We start from the raw sequence: 19,546 nt of genomic DNA, 5'->3' as shown, positions 1-19,546 counted from the left end.
AGGTTTACTTCAGACTGAATAGCTTTTTCTGGATTCACTTTGCAGGTTTTGACATGTGAAAATCCACTAAAACATATTTTATACCACACTTTTCCAAAAGTAACCTTCAAATTAATTGGAAAAAACCCTCCAGTTTTCCCTTAAAAGTCCACTATGGTGCTTGATTGGTTCCTGAGCCTTTAGAATATCAGTAATCTCTATAAACAAGCATCTGCAAATGAATATGCAGAATATGAAAGCAAAGGACAAGGTTTTCATGACAAGAAGCTTTCATGATTTCCATTTGCAGTCTGATTATAGACCATCTTCCTCTGACCAGTCTGCAGCTAAACAGCGCACATGGAGAGCAAAATAGCAACTGCATTTGCTAAAAATCAATCTCAAATGTGTCCATGCAGCTTTTAAAAATGTAGCTGCACGTATTGATGCACGACTGATGGCAGAAGCAAATGTCTGAAAGTTATTTTTAATGGAAGCCAACAAATCTAGCTACAAACTTGTTGCTACGTGCTGCCAGTGACAAGTCAAAGCTTCAACAATTTTTCCATGCTGGTGGTGAAGTGTCAGTCATCGTATACATCCATGTTTTGCACATGTACACAAGGACAGGGATGACGTGCTAGAGCAGCCGCTGATCCGTCTGTGAATCTATTCCACCAGGGTTGGAGTTGCAGTTAATATTCCAAAAAGGATGCAAGTTGCTCCATAGGCTTCATTGTCACAAGATCATTATTATAGCTCACCGTTCTTTTCAATGTTAAATCAGTTTATATCATTATCATTTCACTCAAGGTCAGTGCATGGCACTGTGATTGAAGCTGAGATTGAGGCAAAACACCTAAAATATAATCGCAAAATCAGATAATAAAGAATAAACTTATACCCACAAACAGCCAAATGCAGTGTGTGCTTGCAAAGCATATTGTTTTTCTTCGATGTTCTGTCCTGCTGAAGCGTGCAGTAAGATACAAGTATAGTCTCCCTTTGTGGTGCATTGTTGTTTGAGAAAAGCATGTAGTGGAAAAGCTGGATTTCCACCATGCATGCTGAAAATAAACCACCCTTAAGCCAACCGCTGCTTTTGACCGATTTAGCTGAGGTGAGTCCCTGAGAATGCATTACAGTTAGATTCCTCAATGTCTAACTGGAGACGCTCCGGAGGCCGGTGCAATGCATTCTTATCAACAAAAACCTCTTCTCATGCTTCTTGTCATCCCCGGCACTGATTTAAATTCAGCTCACCTGAGTGCTTTGACCACCTCAGCTGCTTTGAAAAATGGCATTAGCTGCTCCTCAAATTTGCCCTTCATATATCAGCCCCAGCATTTGTCATTGTTCTGCAGTCAGCACCAGTGTGTAGGGAAACTCTTGCTTAAGTTTCTAACTGCCCTTTCCTGCTGTTAGAATATATTACATGTGGCATGCATTTACGTGAGCAAAGATGTCAGAACCATCTCTCCTGGATACACTGTACTCACTTAAACATCACTAAAGTTTGGAAGATTGAAAGTGTTTTCTGGTGGGAAAAGGGACTGGGTCCTTATATAACAGTTTTTCCTCGTATCAAAGAACAAGAGAGATTGTGCAAGCCAAGGACAGAAAAATGGGTTCTAAAAGAGTGGTGAAGTCTGCAAACTGGACAGCTGATCACAAGAATTGTTTGTAGTGTAGGCAGCAAAAAAATACTGCAGCGTATAACATTTCCTTTCCTACATAAATATTGAATGCTTGGACACTGTCCACAAAAAGATACACAAAACTGCGCAACAGGATCTCACAACCAGGCTGTTAAACTAAACAAGTCTTGGTTGAGTCTCAATTTCTGTTTGATTGTTGGAAAAAATATAATTGGCCTTTCGTTTTAAAAATCCAGAAACCGCACATTAATCTGCAACATCATACGATATATCGCAGAAAAAACAAACCAGTGTCACCACCTCATTAACAAACTGTATGTATCAGAGAAACCAACACATTTAGAGATAAATAATGACCATAATGCAGAAGTCCTATTACATCCCTATCACATGATACAGTATGACAATGTTTACAGCAATCACATTGCAAAAAATGTGCTTTCATGTAAGCAGGCAACACAATATTCACATGAATGTTCATGTTTCATGTGATCAGTTTAACAATTGTGGAACCGTTAGCTGGACGAGAGCTTTGTCAGCATTTACAGCCTGTGAGGACTAAACAAGTCCTGTGCTGCTGGGCTTTTTATGCTGGGAAGTTTTCATTTGTCGCTCCATTTTAACCTTCACTTTGATTCAGCTCTCTTCTTCTCCACCATGTTCGTAGTCTACAGCTGTCCCATCACTCAATGATCCGGCCTGAACCTTTTCCCTCTCTCTTTCTCTCCCTCTCCCACCTCTTCCTCCGTCTTTGAAAATGTCTCTCTGTCCCGCCCCCCTTGTCCACCAACTCTCCCTAGTTATTTATACAGTGGAATGTGCCAGGCCTTAGATTTTTCTGATGTTAGCAGGCCAGCGTCTCTCCTGTTACACAGGAAGACATCACTGCTAATTTTAGCCGAGCCCTGCATGACCCACCAACACACGCACACTGATCAGGAAAAGGTACGCGTTTGAATCCACATCATCTAAATATACAACCAAAAAACTGTCTGCCACATGCTGAATGATGTCATGCCTTTTTCCTTATTTAGTTTTTGCCTTTAATTAGGCAGTTGATTTATTGTATTTACTCAGTAGCTGCATATTTACACATCCAGACACGGGGCCACAATAGCATTGATTCGTGTATTTCTGGCCACCTGCTATTAAGCTCCTATTAGCTTAGTCATTGCCATCTCCAGTGTGAAACATCTGACTCTTAGCTGCTAACTTAGTCTGTCATTTGGTGCCAGGCAGGTCGTATCAAAGCTTTTTGGTTCTTTACACCTTTGCTATGAAACCAAACAATAAGCTGAAAGATGATCGAAATATTTGCAGCGTTCTTTATTTTCTATTTTTGCTATTTTATACACAACACACATCTATTATCACCTTTTATGACAGTAAAGCAGCCAAACAGTTGCTCTTTGACACATCCAGCAGATACAGAACATTAGCTTTCATTTTGATTTATGTCTCAGGAAGCAGGAAAAACACTAAAAACATAAGGTGAGTGAATCACTTTGGTCACTGGCTGATAGTGATTTGATTTAGAAAGGTGTAGTGCCTGTCTGAAGCTTAAATGATACTGCTTGGCACTGCCTACATCTGGGAACATTAGCTGTCGCCACAGAGTGTGACGGTGGCCTTTTTCCAGTATGTTTGGATAGTTTCCTCACCGTGTTGTCTTCCTCTTAGACCTTGAATGTGAGTGAACAGGTGGAGCCACAGTTACACTGTGGAAATCCCCTACAGCGCCGTGTTGCTTCATAAGTACATCAACAAATTATTGTGTTTTTCAATGGACAGAAGGACAGGTAAGGGGTTTATATGAGCTGTAAATGGTTTAGAATATTGGAGTCTGTTTGGTCAGAGTTTTTGAGTGTGTCAGTGATGTCTTGTTTCCATCCAGCTCATAAGAAATACAGAAGGGCATCACGAGATGTAAACATGCACAAATGCTGATTTTTGTCCCAGGTCTTTAATTATTAAGGGTCTCAGAGACTAGTGACGATCTTCTAAAGTGTGTTCTGAAAATGATCTCACTCATAACTATTCTGTCTGATAAAAAGGCTTTTACCAAATATTAATTACAGTTTACTCATTTTATACACAGTCCAAGTATAAACAGTATTAACATGAACAATATGGTCACAAGTAAATATCAAATTAAAACATCCTGAAGGTCAATTTTTGTAGTTTAAATTTTCTATACATGTGCAAATTGAAGTTAATGGAAACAAAGAATTAAAGCTTTAAACATAAACAAATAGCTAGCTCTCTGGATTTCACTGCAATGAGTCCATAGTGCACCCTTTAAAGATTTTTCAAGAGTCAAAAACCAAACACAGCTACAAACCATAATTCAGTGAATACATAATCCAAACTATGAAATATAATGCAACTGTGATTTCCATGTTTGAACAGAAGAAGGTGAAGTGATGGATAAGCAAAAGAACTTAGCAGCCATTAGGAATCCACACATTATGAAAAGAGCTTAAATAAACTGGTTACTAACGGTGCTGGTCACATGGCCTTGGATATGTACTGGTGACAGTTTTCTAAATCTGAATTCCAGATGACAAACTGAATATAATGACTAAGAGTAAAGACCAACCAGTACAGGATCTTTAAGACCAATACTGATGCCAACATTTGATTATTTAAAAACCCCAAAACTGATACGTTGTCCAATATTTTTTCTTTTATAAACATAAACAGATGTTGTGTGTTCTTCTGCACATGTTGGCTATGAAAAGATGTTTTCTGCGTCAGAGCCTCCTTCTCATCAGCTCAAAACAGTCCGGCTGTTTTTCTCTGGCCTCTGGCATCAACAGGGTACTTTGCCCAGAGATCTGCCTCTTACTGGATATCTGCTCTCTGTGAATGCCAGACGTGGTTACATGGGGGAAAATTAAACAACCGTGCCATCTTCAGTCACTTAAATAACCTTTTACCCCATCCTGATGCACAGTTTGAACTTCAGTAAGCACTGAGTTGCTGCCATGTGACTGGCTGATTAGATATTTGCGTTAACAAACACGTGAACATGTGTTGCTAACAAAGTGACTGGTGACTGTACATTTACATAACTATTCTAGAATGAGCTGTTGTAGCACACAGCAAGTGTAAAAGCAAAGCGGCCCATGATTTCATGTCATTAGAGCGTGAGGTTAACGTCGAAGTCACACATGATATTCAGCTGCCAAGGAAACGAAAAGGCCTGAGGTTACATAATCAACAGACCATGTAATTAAGCCCGAAAGGTGGCTCCTATAATGAAAGTGCTCACTACATTTGCTTTGCATTTGTGATCTGCAATCATTAGTAATTATATGAACTATTATCTTAGTAATATAGACTTTATTCTGCACTCTCACACAGTCATTTTGCTGAGAGTACTGTGTAACCATGTGTGAACTGAAATGTTATTTTAAGCATGTTTCTGTGTACTGATTTATTCTACTGTGCAAGCAGGTATTGTTTCAATTGATTCAAACTGTACTAAAGATAGAATATTAACTGCAATTACTACGTCAAAACAATAAAGTATTATGAGCAGTTGAAATTGTCATGTGGAAAAACAACAATCTCTAGCAGTGAGCAAAGCTTGTGCAGTCAGTTAAAGCAGCCAGTAGGCTAACACATTTTCTGTGAGCTCGAACAGTGCTCCAGCAATGCAGAGGAGTGAGGAGGTCCCTTTTAGCTGTTGCGGCGATTCTCCCCCTCTCTTCCAACAACACAACATCGGCTCATTATACCCGTTGATGAAAAAGACACAGACACATGGGGAGGAAGGGAAACATGAAAAATGTCAACCAGTGCTGTAGAACACTGATCTCAAGAGGGCTGGATCACTCCCACTGGTTTTTCTGCCTATCGGTGTGCACTGCCTGTGGGGTGGAACGCAGCGGGGGAAGATGCTTACGCTGTCGCTGGCTATTGTGTGGACAGGGGGGCTCCCTCAGAGTGCATGATATGCATTCAACAGACATTTCCACCTGCGGACGGAGGTCTCTGCTCTGTGCTTTTCAGAAACGGATTCTCTCACAAGAGCTGCTGAGACTCTGACTTGTTACGTAATGGACCAAAGTGCCTTTTCTTTTCATTTTTCTTTCCGTTTTAGTGAGGAGCTTTTGTCTGCATGTTAGGAGAGTTACAATATGTAATAAGTTCAGTCTTTTTTTTTAATAGAAATTGCTCATGTTTTCTTAGGAAATTTGCTCAGTTAGGCGTGTAGTAATGGCTCGGAGCCCCCAGTGTATCTCGGGGAATACCCTGCTGCTGTGTGTAAGCCAAGACAAAAAATACCTGTCGAGGACATACCAGCAGTGCCTATGAAAAAACATTCAGACCAAAGAACAAAACAGGCAAGTGCTATTTCAATTTATCTTTCTCTTCTTCCTGCAGTGATTTAACCTTCATCTGTGAATAGAGCATTAAAGCGCCGTAAAATATTTCATTTAAAATGCTGACACCGACATTTTATAAATATTACTGTTGAACTGACCACACTGTTGTTTCAGCTGACAGTGGCAGAGGCAATGGTGCTGCTTAACAGAGCTCACTCTGCAAGTCCTTAATTGAGAAGGAGCAGTGTTACTGTGAGCTATAACCAACTAGAAACTCAGTCAACCTCAAAGCTCTTCTGTAGCTTTGAACTTCAGAAAACTACAGGAGAGTCTCACTAAAAGTTTCACTAAAATTCTTCCATGCAGTGCTGCGATGTTGAGAGGAAACTTCCAGAACTACTTGTTATACTTAAGGGCTCTTTGGTGTTATTTGGTGTGCACTTTTATGTCTATTTGTGCACCAGCAAACCGGTAGCAACTGTAACCCAGATATAGGGGTGGCCATTAGGGGGCCACTACAAATATTGGGGTGGCACACCAAAAACAGAACAATGCAGGGGCGCAGCGGAGGGGAGGGGGTGACGATGTGAAATAATGAGACATACAAAGTGACACAATACGAATGACAAACATCATATATGCAGGAAGAAATAACAAGTTTGTTTCAACTCATTGTAGGGTGTCTTCCTCTCTCTTGTGCACACGTTTATTTAAACTATTACCAACATAGGGTCTTGCCGAAAAAGGGGCAGTGGGAGGGCCAGCAGTTTTTTGGGGATGCCTGCTGGCCCCCCTGGCCCCCCTTGGTGACACCCCTGCCCAGACAATCATTTATATTCTACCTCCTCTAACAGATTTCACAGTGACACTAAAAATATTCTTGACAATTATTAAATTGGATTTTGGAAACTGTAAGTTAAGCTCTGGTTTTTTTTCTGAGTGACAGGCTCATGTACTGTACTGTTCTGAGACTACAGCATGATTGATAATACCCTGTGCAGTCAGTCACAGTGTTATTAACTGTCAGTTACTAAAAGAGTTATAAAATCACTGTCAGCAGGGATTTAATATTGTCTGCTTCTCGTGTGCAACCAATCAGGGACTTCCTCGGCTTATTCATTTGTCTATCATCTAACTTAGGTTCACAGTAGATATTGGGTAAGAGGCACAGAGGAGAGGTTGCTAGTCCACCGCAGAGCCAACATAGAAAGACATCACTGCTCCACCTTGACTTCAAACAAGATATTATGACATGCTAATTTTATACTACAAGCTAGTTTTATAAGGAATGCAAAAAAATGATACTGGAGTATATTTTCGTAATAAAAATATCCCGATTATAATTCACATTCATTCAGTTATATTTAATTAAAACATAAGTGACTTACTGGAGTCACTGCATAATGACTCTTCATGGCATGGTGGCACTTATCAAATGAACGAGGCGAATTGAAAAGAAGTTAATTAACTTGGGATGAAGAAGAAGAAGCACAGAAAAGTGAATCTGAGACCTCATTGAACTGTCCCAAGATTAAGACTGAATGATAATGGTACAACACATACACTGATACCATAAAATGGCTAAATATCATTTCTGTGTTTTGTCATTTTGGGGTATATTTTATGGATAAGTGGAAGAGGATGGGTGGATAGAGGGATGGTATATTTTAGTGTTGTGAAGAATGATTATTGCCTTGCAATATATCAAAGAGGACAGGTGCTGAAGTTGTATTTCTCAACTTTGAGGTGAGCGATTAAAGTGTCAAAGAGAAGGATAGCATTGCTTAATATAATGACAGAGTACAAATACATTAATGTTACCTGAGCTCCTCAAACCTGGAATGTCTACAAAGGACCAAAGTCATAGTCGATGAATTGTTATTGAAATTAATACAGGAAAAAAATGTAATACTTACATTTTCAGTAGAGCTTCTCCAAAGGATACAGGAACATGTATTTCACATAAAAGGAAGTCCATATTTGCACCCTGTTATTATGTTTCCCTAGACCTAACAAACCATATAGTTTTATTTATTTATTTATTCAAGCCTAAACAAGCATCGCATGAGAAAGTTAGTTGACGTAAAGGGCACAGCAATAAATTTTCAATTATTTAATGTATGTTTGTGTAAATTTTCAGTAGTTTAGTCTTGGACAAAATCAGCGGATTCGAATGACTGCTTTGGAAAAATAATGTGTCACACTGAGAAATATGATGTTATACTGTGTAATAATACTCTTTACAATGTTGTGTCTGTGTGAAAGTGTTTTACTTTGAAATGTAAAATTATGTTATGTGATATTAATATTGCATGAATGTGCAGTGTAGCTAAATACAGATTAAATAGCTGTGAGTAGGACTCTAAGCTTTTCTGTGTAGTTTATAGCTGACTTTTTTCTGTCTGCTGATTTCAAACAAGCCTGTTTTTGAAAACATTTTTCCACCATTTCCATTGTGGCCAGCGTTACCCTGTTGTGTTCTTTTACTGCAAGAGAACAAGAGATAGCTTCTGTTATTTATTTATTTCATTTTTTTTTATAAGTGGTTCCACCTACTGTGAAGCAAACACCTCATGAGAGCTGCTGGGATGCCAGTGACTCAATACTGCTTTCTATTTTGAGTCCTACCAATGACTGAATTTTCTCTCAGCCTGTGAAGAACAGTCATATTTATCAGATAGTACAGCTGGAACAGTTTTTTAGGTTTAAAGAGGATACATTTCTGCTGAAAATATGAACACACTTGTAGTTATTTTCTTCTTGTATTCCCTTCCTTGAAATAAATTTGCTGATGTCGTTGAAGTAATTATGGGTGACAAGACTCAGCAACAATTCAGCTGTAACAAATTTAGTATATTCAGCTTAGCTGTGCTAATGAGACCCTGGGGGCGTCAACTCATCAAGTAGAACAACTACATATATTATGAAATTCAGTTAAGTGCCACAGAAAATTTCAGTGGCATTACATAATTTCCTTTGGTATAAAGAAAGTATTCTGATTCAGATTGTTAGTCCCCCCCACTTCACCCCCAAAAGGGGGTCAGGAAAATCACTTCAGTTTCTTTCACCAAGCATCTCCATAAAGTGAACTGAACATGATAAGGTAATAGTAACGATATCCTGTCCACTGTCTGTTACATCTTTTGTTTCCACTGCAGAAAGACAGTTTTCCATTGTTGCCAAACAACATCACAGATGGTGCCATGCTTCATTTAGTAAATAGTTTTAGATTGTCCTTACTTTTATTTTCTGCTTTTTTTACAAGTATGCTTTCAAATGCACTTTTATTTTCTCACCAAATAATGTTCTTCACAAACTGGTCTAGTTGAAATGTGATTACATCACAAGTAATTTTCCATTTATTTTGTTTTATTTATTTCAGATTCTGAAACAACAGAAGATGAAGGTGGAGACCAATATGAGACCAAAGAAGATAGCGGGGATGTTGAGGACCAGGCTGTGCCTGCAGGTATGAACTGTTTCTGATTTCAATCATTAATTTGCATCAGTGCTTACAGGATGGTACTGAGACCTGCTATGAGGTTGTAAGATAGTAGTACCAACAACAAGAAAGAAAATGGAGCTGAAGGCAATCACATGAACCTAATGAAAAATAACAGTTTTCATTTCCATTGTTTTTTTTTTTCTCTAGTTTTCTTTTTGGCTACTTCTGACACAGAAACAAACATGTATATCTATCTATCTATCTGTCTATCTATCTGTCTGTCTGTCTGTCTGTCTGTCGATCTAGATCTATCGATATAGATCTATCGACCTAGATCTATCTATATATATATCTATATATATATATTGTGTACTTTTTGTGTTGGAGGTCTTTCTCTCCTTCACTCTTTTGCTCTCCTTGTATGTCTGATCAGGGAAATAACTGTCTTTTTAGAACCTCAGTTCTCCACAGTGGTTACCAGCAGTGTTCTATACAGATGGCAGAGCCTGCAGTGATACAGCAAGTCACTTCATCCAGTGTTTACATAGAAATATTATTTGGTGGAGATTTGAACATGAATACCTGACCTAGAATTTTTGCCATACAAATGTGTTAATGCATCTCTTCTTTCACACGAGACACAGTGATGGAAAAATGTGCCCAGGATGTCAGTAAAACACATGGACATGAAGATCACTCTAACAGGCAAGTACAAAACATACAGCATTGATGGTAACCCCAACAATTACAGTAAAAAGAACTTTGTGTGTTGACTATACTACTGGACTTGAATTCAATGCTAAAACACAGTAATGAGTAAGGTTGTAAATTAGCAACAGCTTCCTAATTTTAACAGATTTTTCCTCAAATCCTCTATTTCAGGAGCCAGTCTGAGGATTTTTCAAGAGAATCTCCCACACAAGTTCTCCCACCCCCATCTCCAAGACTGGTCAAACGCACCTCCACCTCTCCAATGCCAAGTCGCTCTGGTTCAACTACTCCTCTTAGCTTGCGGAAGAAAATCGTTGTGCCAACTGAATACCAAGACACCGTGCCTGGGGAGTTTGAAGAAAAGGTTAAGCAGCCAAAATCTGTGTCCCAAAGTAACACCCAAGATTCCCGACCACAGACTCCACTGAGTGAATATTCCAAGAAAGAATTTACTCTTAGACCCTCTCCAAAGCTTACAAGGGCTAGTTCAAAGGTTTTTGAGAAGGTCCGTGACTTAGAGGAGCGGAGACGGAGTCTTGATATTCCAGAAGGTTCCATTTCGGGAAGATCCTGGGCAGGGTTCAATCGGGCTGGATCTGTGGATTCAGATGATGGAGGAAGCCGTTTGGGTATCTCTAGAGAAAGTTCAAGGGAAGATCTTAGGGAAGCTCTAAAAGAAGATGCTGCTGAACGAAGGTCTATGTTTAAACAGAGAGCAGCTTCGCTGGAAGAGAAACCTCGCTACTCTCAAAAAGTTCAGGACATTGAAAACAAGTTCACTGAGGAGCTCCAACGCATTAAAAAGCTTGTTGGTAAACCTCATCTGAAGAAATCGTTTTCAACTGAACAGCTAACCCTGAAGGTCAAGCAGCGCCAGCCTTTTAGGAAAATTGAACCTATTCCTCCTCAGGTCCTGCAAAAACTCCAAGAAAGGGAACGAGTCCAGTGGGCAAAAGAACAGAGAGAAAGGGAACTAAGTAAGCAACCGATGCAGCAACAGCAGCAAACACAACATGAGCAGAAATCTCAACCTCAAAAGACAGCAGACACTGGTTTAACAGCTGTACCAGTTAGTAGAGTTGGAGAAGTTGCAGGCACCCCAGAGTCAATGCAGTTATCTGACTTACCAGGACAACGATCGGTGAGAGAATTCAATAGAGTCAGTCCTGTTACAGAAATTATTCAACGATCATCATCACCAGCAATATATAATCAACACAGGGAAGATTCACCAAGCAGAAATGTTACAGAGATGACGTTGCACAAAGTTGAACGAAGGCCACCGAGTCCTCTTGTACAAAGGGTATCTCGAATGCAAGAATCCCCACACATCCAAGAGTCTCCTGTACAAACGCAAAAGGATGAGACTTCGGGGAGAAAGACACCAATAGAAGTTGCAGTAAGAAAAATTGAAAACAGACCTGAGAGTCCTCTGGTACAAAAAAGGCCCATCATTGTGCAAGATCTTGCCCCTTCAAAACCCCCAAGAATATTACCAAGCTCTCCAACAGAGGAGAAAATGGAAGTGGAACTTTCTAAACCAATCTCTAAGATTAAGGTACCTACAATTATTGTTGAAGATGAAAAAATGGAAGAGGATGTTCCTGTAAGCACAAGTGAGCCTAAACAGAAGCGTGCTGGTGCCAAAGAGGGACAACAGCAAAAGTCCAGAGGAAAGAACCGTCGTACACGACCCCTGTCTCCAGAGTTAGGTTAGATTTGTTCTGTTTCTTTTGTAAGCTTTTTTGTGGTAATGTCTAATAAAGTGACTTTCTCTGTCCTCTAGTGTCATTTTTGTAATTTGAGCAAAGGAACAAAAATCACTTTAAGTTTGTCTCTTGTTAAAATGTGCAGATTCTTCAGATGATTCTTATGTGTCTGCCGGAGAAGACCCCATGGAGGCTCCTATGTTTGAGTTTCCCCTCCAGGATACTGTAGCATCTGCTGGTGCAGATGTACTGCTAAGAACTATAATTGCTGGAACCCCTAGCCCTGAAGGTAATTTTTTGTAATTTTTATTTCAACAGCAAAACCCTTAAAGGTAACTTTGAATCAGTTGATGGAGAGGTGGATTTATTTTGTTTTCTTCTCTGTTTAAGTCACCTGGACTATAGACAACACTGAGGTCACTGGGATTGCAAATTATGCAGTCAAAGTGGAGGGTGAACGACATAGTCTTCTCATCAGATCAGCTAAAATAAGTGATGGGGGAAGATACTGTGTAACTGCTGTTAATCAGATGGGAAGAGCTTCAAGCAGTGCCACTCTTATAGTTAAAGCAGGTAAGTTTATGTTTTGGGACATGAGACCAAAAGCATCGCAAAGGCCTGACTGACTGAGGCTTAAGGAACATCCATATCTATACATACATCCATAATCTCTTACCCAACGAAGCATGCAGCCTATCTAGGTGGACAATGGGCAAGTAGTGGGGTACACTCCGGACAGGTTGCCCGTCCATCACAGTGCTAACACTGACACAACTATTCATTCTCTCATTCACATTTAAAGCCAATTCAGAATCCCCTAATTAAACTAACATGCATTTCTTCGAACTGCAACAGGAAGCCAGAATATCTGGAGAAAACCAACACAGCTATTGGACGATTATACAAACTCCACACAGAAAGGCCACGTCAGTTATTATATTAAACTTTTATTGTAGTCGCTCAGAAATTGAACAGGACATTTATCACTATAATATGCAGCCTAATCAAAAAAAAGGTAAATGTACTAAGCAGTAATTTCCAGTTTACAGTATTCATTTTTAGAGGCCATTTTTGTCGTCTTAAAAATCATCTCGTAGTCTCTTCCCACGTTGGCATTGTATTTCTCTCCTGGCTCCCTTGTCATTATCTCTCTCAGCGAAATGTGTGCGCCATATATTCCAGCTGAATAACCTCACTTATAGTTACCATGGAAACTCAGAGGCAAAACTGAACCTATAAAGTGCCCAATGAGGCTCAGTGGCTCCACTCACTGTGAATCCACCATTGTTTAGATTTCACATTTGGCATCTTAGGTTCTAAATGTGTTTTAAACAGGAGGGATGTTTTATTCAATATGTGAACTCTTTTAAATCCCCTTGTACTCTTTCAGTTTTGCTCTCAATAAAAAAAAAAAAAAAAGTATAAATGGGACTTGATTGTTAAAAAAGGTATCAAGGTATGACAATGATTATAATAGTACAATTTCTGGCTTTGCAGATTCTGTGCAGGAACCAAAGGGAAACTTGGGTGTTCCTATGGATATCAGCAGCCCTATTACATCTGATGAAGAGTATCTCAGCCCCATGGAAGAAGTCATGGACTTTGGGGGGCCAGAGCCAAGGCGAACTATTGACACACATTTTAGGAAACCCCCTGCATTCTTGGTGAGACTGTGCAGGGTTCATTGGATAAATCTTACTTTGCCCTTTAGTGTGACCATAGTATGTTAATCGAACAGTGGCAACAATACTGCATGGAAATATCTTCCATACTAAGCATTCTATCAGTATTAATTTTCCCTTAATAAATGTATTATCTGCTGTGTGGTCACCCCATCAACACATCTCTCATAAAACTTACAGGTGAAATGCATCTCTAAGCGTCTAACTTGCATTAAATTTTAAACAGGTAACAATGAGTGATCAAGCTGTCATTGAGGGACAGGAAGTCACCATGTCTGTCCGAATAAGTGGACAACCCAAACCTATGCTGTATTGGTAGGTCCCCCCCTCACTTCATCAGTCTACTTAAACTCATTGCTTCCATAAGATATGGACAGCACAAACCATGAGGAAACATGAATGCATAGTTTGTTTTTGAGCATGGTCCTTTAATTCATTAAAGGAGGTGGAAACTTAAAGTTTTAAAGTCAAAACTTTTAAATTGGTTTTTTATTGCATGTGATGCTTTTGCATACCCCCATGCTTAATCAGTGAAGTGATCTTACGATGTAGAGATGAGATCATTTCCTTTTCCTGTTGCAACTTTAACTTGGTGATACTTTTCTTCATAAGATAGTTGGTTTTAAGTTAGTCTCATATAGCTGCAAATGCAAAAGTTATATCAAAGTAAAGCACAAAAAAGGAAATAAATGTACAAATACATTTTAGAGCTAAAATATGGTATCCAAATATATGATTTAATTGAAAATAGCACTCTCTGTAAATGTGTTTTAATAGAAAAGTGACAGCACAACAGTTAAAAAAGAGAAAATTACATACTGCTTTTGGTCTTTTTGTGGGGTTCTTTTAATGCTAAATTTAACATTACGGCTAATAATGCCAGTCTTATTTTTTTAATGTAGCTGACAATAAACGCCTGAGTCATTCATGCAGGTTTTGTCATAAGAGTTAGTCATGAATCTAAAGAGACAATAGCAGAAAAGACAATGTATTCCACCCCCTAATGTGGTGGGACAAAACGTGTGCTTGACCATCCTTTATTGAAAAACTGAAATACAGTGTATGAGTAATTTACCTCTTGTTGAAAAATATAGAAACAATTGGTCCCATGTGCTCTTGTAGGCTGAGGGACAGAGTGACGGTAAAAACAGGCCCACGTCACATTGTACGTGAGATGAAGGATGGCGCCTTTGAAATGACAATCAAGTCGGCAGTGAAGTCGGACTCTGGGATTTACACTTGTAGGATTATTAATGAGTATGGGACGAAGCAGTGTGAAGCAAAGCTGGAGGTGAAAGGTATGTATTTTTCTGCTTGTTTAATTAAGAATGCATAAATCGACATTTCGCTCTTGTTCACCGATTAATTATGTCCGTGTCAGTTTTGGGGAAGTAATTTTGTTCTACATTGTAAAGAAATGCCTCCAATTCCTTTACCATAGTTCCACGTGACTAAAAACATAAACAGAGGGCTGGAACTACTTCACAACATCACCGTTTTTGTATCACTTAACAGCAATCTTCAGAAAATGTACTTTATTTATATCCAGCACCACCAGTGGAGCCAGGTCTCGCAGTTATCCGGGCAGTCAGGGACATCACAGCCAAGGCTGGAGAGACTGTTTTGTTTGAGTGTCACGTCATTGGACCAAAGGACACGGATGTGGACTGGCTTGCAGATGGGAAACTGATCCAGCCAGCATTGCTCAATTGTAAAATGCACTTTGATGGAAGAAAGTGCCGCCTGCTGCTTAACTCTGTACATGAAGATGACAGCGGAACATACATGTGCAAACTCAGCACAGCTAAAGGTAAGTGTCAAGGATATATCCCACATGCATGATGCAAAACTTGAAGAAGTATATTTATCACTTCTAACTCGTTTCTACTTAAGAGATATTTTTTTCATTTTTTAGAGGAAGTGACCTCATGTGGCAAACTCAAAGTCATCCCCTCCCTCGAACCTCTCTTTACTCGCAATTTGGATGTTTTGGAAGTAATTGAGGGGCGCAACGCTCGATTTGACTGCAAAGTCAGTGGGACGCCACCTCCTAAAGTCACCTGGAGCCACTTTGGTAGGAACATACTTATACTCCTCTAGGTTGATGACGCTGTCACTTATACACACACTCCTTCTGTGGGCAGTGCAATAACCCCTGACTTCATTTCACCCTAACTGGTCGCAGCAGATGGCCCCGCCCCTCCCTGAGCCTGGTTCTGCCAGAGGTTTCTTCCTGTTAAAAGGGAGTTTTTCCCTCCACTGTCACCAAAGTGCTTGCTCACAGGGGTCATGTGATTGTTGGAGTGTTCTCTTTTTTCTTTGTATCACTGAATTTCACTGCCAACTGACGATTTTAGCCTTATTTCTTAATCTGATGGTAAATCAGATATAAAATCAACTGTCAAGTTTTAATTAAATTGTCGCTTAATAGCAAGCAAAAAGTGAAACTTTTTTGGAACATCTAATTAATTATAAACACAAAATCTCTTACTGACTTTTGCATTCTTTATTATTTGGTGTTTTTAATTATCTCTGATCAATCACTTATCTTTAAAGTTTTACTGGGTAAACTTCTAGCTTATCTTACTTATGCTCCTCCAATATAAAACCATATGGATATGTTTTCCTTTTTCCTTTAGATCATTTACTTACAGAAAGTGAGGACATTCGTATTCTTCAGGAGGGTGGCCGCCATTCTCTCGTCATTTCTCACGTGACCAGCGATGATGAGGGTTTTTACACTGTCAGAGCCCATAACAGTCACGGCGAGGCAGAGAGCTCTGCTGAACTTTACATACAGGAGCCACGTCCAGCCATCTCCTCACAGATGTAAGAGTGTTTGATTTTCTCTGGATCACGTGTGCTTTTTGAAATTCCGCTTGAGCTCCCAGTGGTGTTCATTGTTACCTATCCAATTCTTCTTCTCATCACTTCAGGGCTAAATTGGAGAAAATGCCCTCCATACCTGAAGAGCCAGAGGTCCCAGAGAATGAGGTGGAGCGTTTCACCATGCCTGACTTCATCAAACCCCTTTATGACCTGGATGTGATTGAGGGAAAAGAGGCTGTGCTCAAATGCAAAGTGGCTGGTTTGCCGTATCCAACTATCGCCTGGTTCCACAATGGAAAGAGGATTGAAAGCACAGAGGACAGAAAGATGACACAGTGTAAGTTTTGCAGAATGGATTTATATTCATCTGATATTTATTTCCATCCTTTGTATGGAAATTCCTTTATGTATGATTTTCTTTTCAGCAAACGCAAACAAATATTTTTTTTATTACTTCATTTAAAAAATAACTGCTTGTATTAAGCAGGTACAATAACCATTACTGATCTAGCAGTAATAATCAGAACCAAAGACTTCTTTATTGAGGAAGTGATTTTATCATTCTCTTTTTGCCCTGTTTGCTTCTTCATTGCCAGGATCATTGCGACAGTTACTTCTGTGCTTCAGCAGCAAATCATTTCAACTACCTTTAATCTACAAAGACCAATTTTCAAAAACGAGGGTGCTGTCCTCTTTCTTGTTGCGTGGAGCAAAAGTACACAGAATTTCATTGTGAGATCAGGATTTAATTAAATACAGAGAGTGTCGTTATTCTATAGCTGCTACACTGAGCACTTACACCCCTGAATGAATCCACACTGCCTCAGTCTTCCTTGTCTGTGTCGTGTAAAACCGAGTAAGCCAAGCCGCTTTCTCCTGTTGCAGTTCGTGATGTTCACAGCCTGGTCATCCGCTCTGTGTGCCATGCCCACGGTGGTGTCTACAAGAGTGTCATCTCTAACAAAGTTGGGAAGGCCACCTGCTATGCTCATCTCTATGTTACAGGTAATTTTTTTTTCTTCTTCCTCAAGTGCTTTGAGGAAACTCTCATTCTGATTTGATGCTATATAAATAAAATTGAACTGAATTGAACGCTCTGGAGAAAGAAACATGTTTTGATTACACAACCGTACTCAAGTACACCTTATAGATTGATGCTGCCCCATGCCGCACCACACCAGAGAAAAATACAGCTGCCTAAATCCATTGTCATTTTCAGACATCCTCCCTGACCCACCTGATGGGACTCCAGTCATAGAATCCATTACTGGCAAAACCATCACCTTGAGCTGGAAGAAACCAAGGAGGCTGGACCCTTCCATTGGTAAGCAAAAACATTGTCACATGTGCTATATTCAAGAGACAAAACAATATATTCCTTATTCTTAAGTTATTTATTGTTTTACACATTTAATGCAGAACATTCTTTCTGTCATCGTTGTATTTTTACTCAGTTGTATATAGTATTTGTATTTGTATTCTATTTTTATCTTATTGTATATTTATTTTATTTTATTCTACTGTATATAGTATTTTATTTTATTCTATTCTGTACAGTTGTGTACTGTATTTATTCTTATTGTATTCTAATTTTTGCCTCATAACTTTTGCACTGTCCACTTCCTGCTGTGACAAAACAAATTTCCCACGTGTGGGACTAATAAAGGTTATCTTATCTTATCTTATCTTATTCTCTAAGGTCTCTTTCAGACATGCATTTTAAAATATTTGTGTCTATCTCATCTTTCCATGAAAGTCTGACAGATTGTAATCTATCGCTTTCAACATGGAACAGATCTGAGCTGAGGGCCATTTGATCATAGACTGAATGTAAAAGATGGACCTTGCTTCTAGGTCTAAAAAGTAAAGCCAGTGCATTCTTTCTAATGTCCAGCAGAGGGCAACAGTTCTGGTTCCAAAAAAACACTGGGTTGTCTAAAACAGTGGTCCCCAACCCCCGGGCCACGGACCGGTACTGGTCCGTGAGTCGTTTGGTACCGGGCTGCGAGAGTTGAGGCTCGGTTGTGAAATTTATGGTTTTTATCGGTTTTTAGTGTTATTTTTTTGCAATTGTTTTTATCATTAACTGGGTTTCCCTCGGTCTTTTTCCTTGTGTTATGAATAAATCTTTTTTTTATTTGGTACCGGTACTGGTTTTATTTTGTTGTATTTATCCGCGACACCTTAAAGGCCGGTCCATGAAAATATTGTCGGACATAAATGTTCCGTGGTGCAAAAAAGGTTGGGGGCTGCTGGTCTAAAAGACTATGAGCAAATTATCCCATTTCTCAGTTTCTCTGTTTTATGACCTCAGTATAAGATTTACATGATGTGTTTATGGTCTCATTTGCTACTTTTCTGTCTTAATAATAATAATAATAATAATAATAATAATAATAATAATACATTTTATTTAAAAGTGCCTTTCAGAACACTCAAGGACACTGTACACAGCAGAACAAAGCAAGCATAAAAACAGGCAGTTTACAAAATCATAAAACATAAAAATAAAATAGGAGAAGGGAAAAGGTTATGTTGGATAAGCTATTAAGCTAAGCTATTTTTTACTTAATGATTTTACTGATTTATTAATTTTATTATTTAAGTTTAAGTTTTCACAATATTCATTTTGTAAATTGTAGTCCCAAATGTGTCCGAATGAAAGAAAACAAAGTGTTTGACAAATGGCCAGGCTGTGAGTGTGATGTGTTCTTTCATTTCTGGGTAAGACTTACTCATCTCTGGTTTTACAGCTGGGACACTGAAACAAGCAGCAGATTTCATTATGAAAAAACATCAAGAATAAATGCTAAAAATAACATACTGACACACTGTGAGGTGCTCCAGTTTTTACATGTTGTACTTTATGTACTTACTTCATATACTGCGTGATATAAAAAGGAATCATTGACCCAAAGCATTTTGAATCAAAAGCCTTTTTTTTTCTTCCAGATCCCAGCTCTTTGATGTACGCCATCCAACAGCAAGCCTTAGGCTCCATCCAGTGGATCATTATAGCTTCAGGCCTGAAGGAGACAACTTACACCATCACAACACTCTCCAAAGGTGTGCGCTATGCTTTCAGGGTACTCACCATCACCTCCAAGGCTTTCAGCAAGCCCTCACCAGCTACTGACCCAGTGCAGCTCCTGGACAGAGGTAGGTTTGACTTTATAGATCATCCATCCATCCATCCATT

At 39.2% G+C, this 19,546-nt stretch overlaps 1 protein-coding gene across 6 annotated transcripts in view; it reads left to right on the top strand.

The window, feature by feature from the left end:
• Positions 1–19,546, top strand: part of spegb (striated muscle enriched protein kinase b) — a 40,074-nt gene that overhangs the window by 1,101 nt on the left and 19,427 nt on the right. For 2 of the 6 annotated variants that reach the window (XM_004559189.4, XM_004559188.4), the window contains exons 2-16: positions 9,354–9,440; positions 10,055–10,121; positions 10,299–11,839; positions 11,982–12,125; positions 12,227–12,409; positions 13,334–13,500; positions 13,745–13,833; positions 14,641–14,816; positions 15,068–15,328; positions 15,434–15,592; positions 16,158–16,347; positions 16,455–16,684; positions 17,233–17,352; positions 17,567–17,671; positions 19,300–19,506. In XM_004559189.4, the coding sequence (XP_004559246.3) occupies positions 9,354–9,440; positions 10,055–10,121; positions 10,299–11,839; positions 11,982–12,125; positions 12,227–12,409; positions 13,334–13,500; positions 13,745–13,833; positions 14,641–14,816; positions 15,068–15,328; positions 15,434–15,592; positions 16,158–16,347; positions 16,455–16,684; positions 17,233–17,352; positions 17,567–17,671; positions 19,300–19,506 (3,726 nt within the window). Of the gene's footprint in view, positions 1–16; positions 3,437–5,162; positions 5,990–9,353; positions 9,441–10,054; positions 10,122–10,298; positions 11,840–11,981; positions 12,126–12,226; positions 12,410–13,333; positions 13,501–13,744; positions 13,834–14,640; positions 14,817–15,067; positions 15,329–15,433; positions 15,593–16,157; positions 16,348–16,454; positions 16,685–17,232; positions 17,353–17,566; positions 17,672–19,299; positions 19,507–19,546 lie in introns of those variants that run through there. The other 4 variants (XM_023152355.3, XM_076875310.1, XM_076875309.1 and 1 more) reach the window with 4 other exon arrangements.

The sequence above is a fragment of the Maylandia zebra genome, linkage group LG16, assembly GCF_041146795.1.
Source record: "Maylandia zebra isolate NMK-2024a linkage group LG16, Mzebra_GT3a, whole genome shotgun sequence".
Taxonomy (NCBI): domain Eukaryota; kingdom Metazoa; phylum Chordata; class Actinopteri; order Cichliformes; family Cichlidae; genus Maylandia; species Maylandia zebra.
Note: the sequence above shows the minus strand (reverse complement) of the source record. Positions and strands in the feature narration are given on the sequence as shown.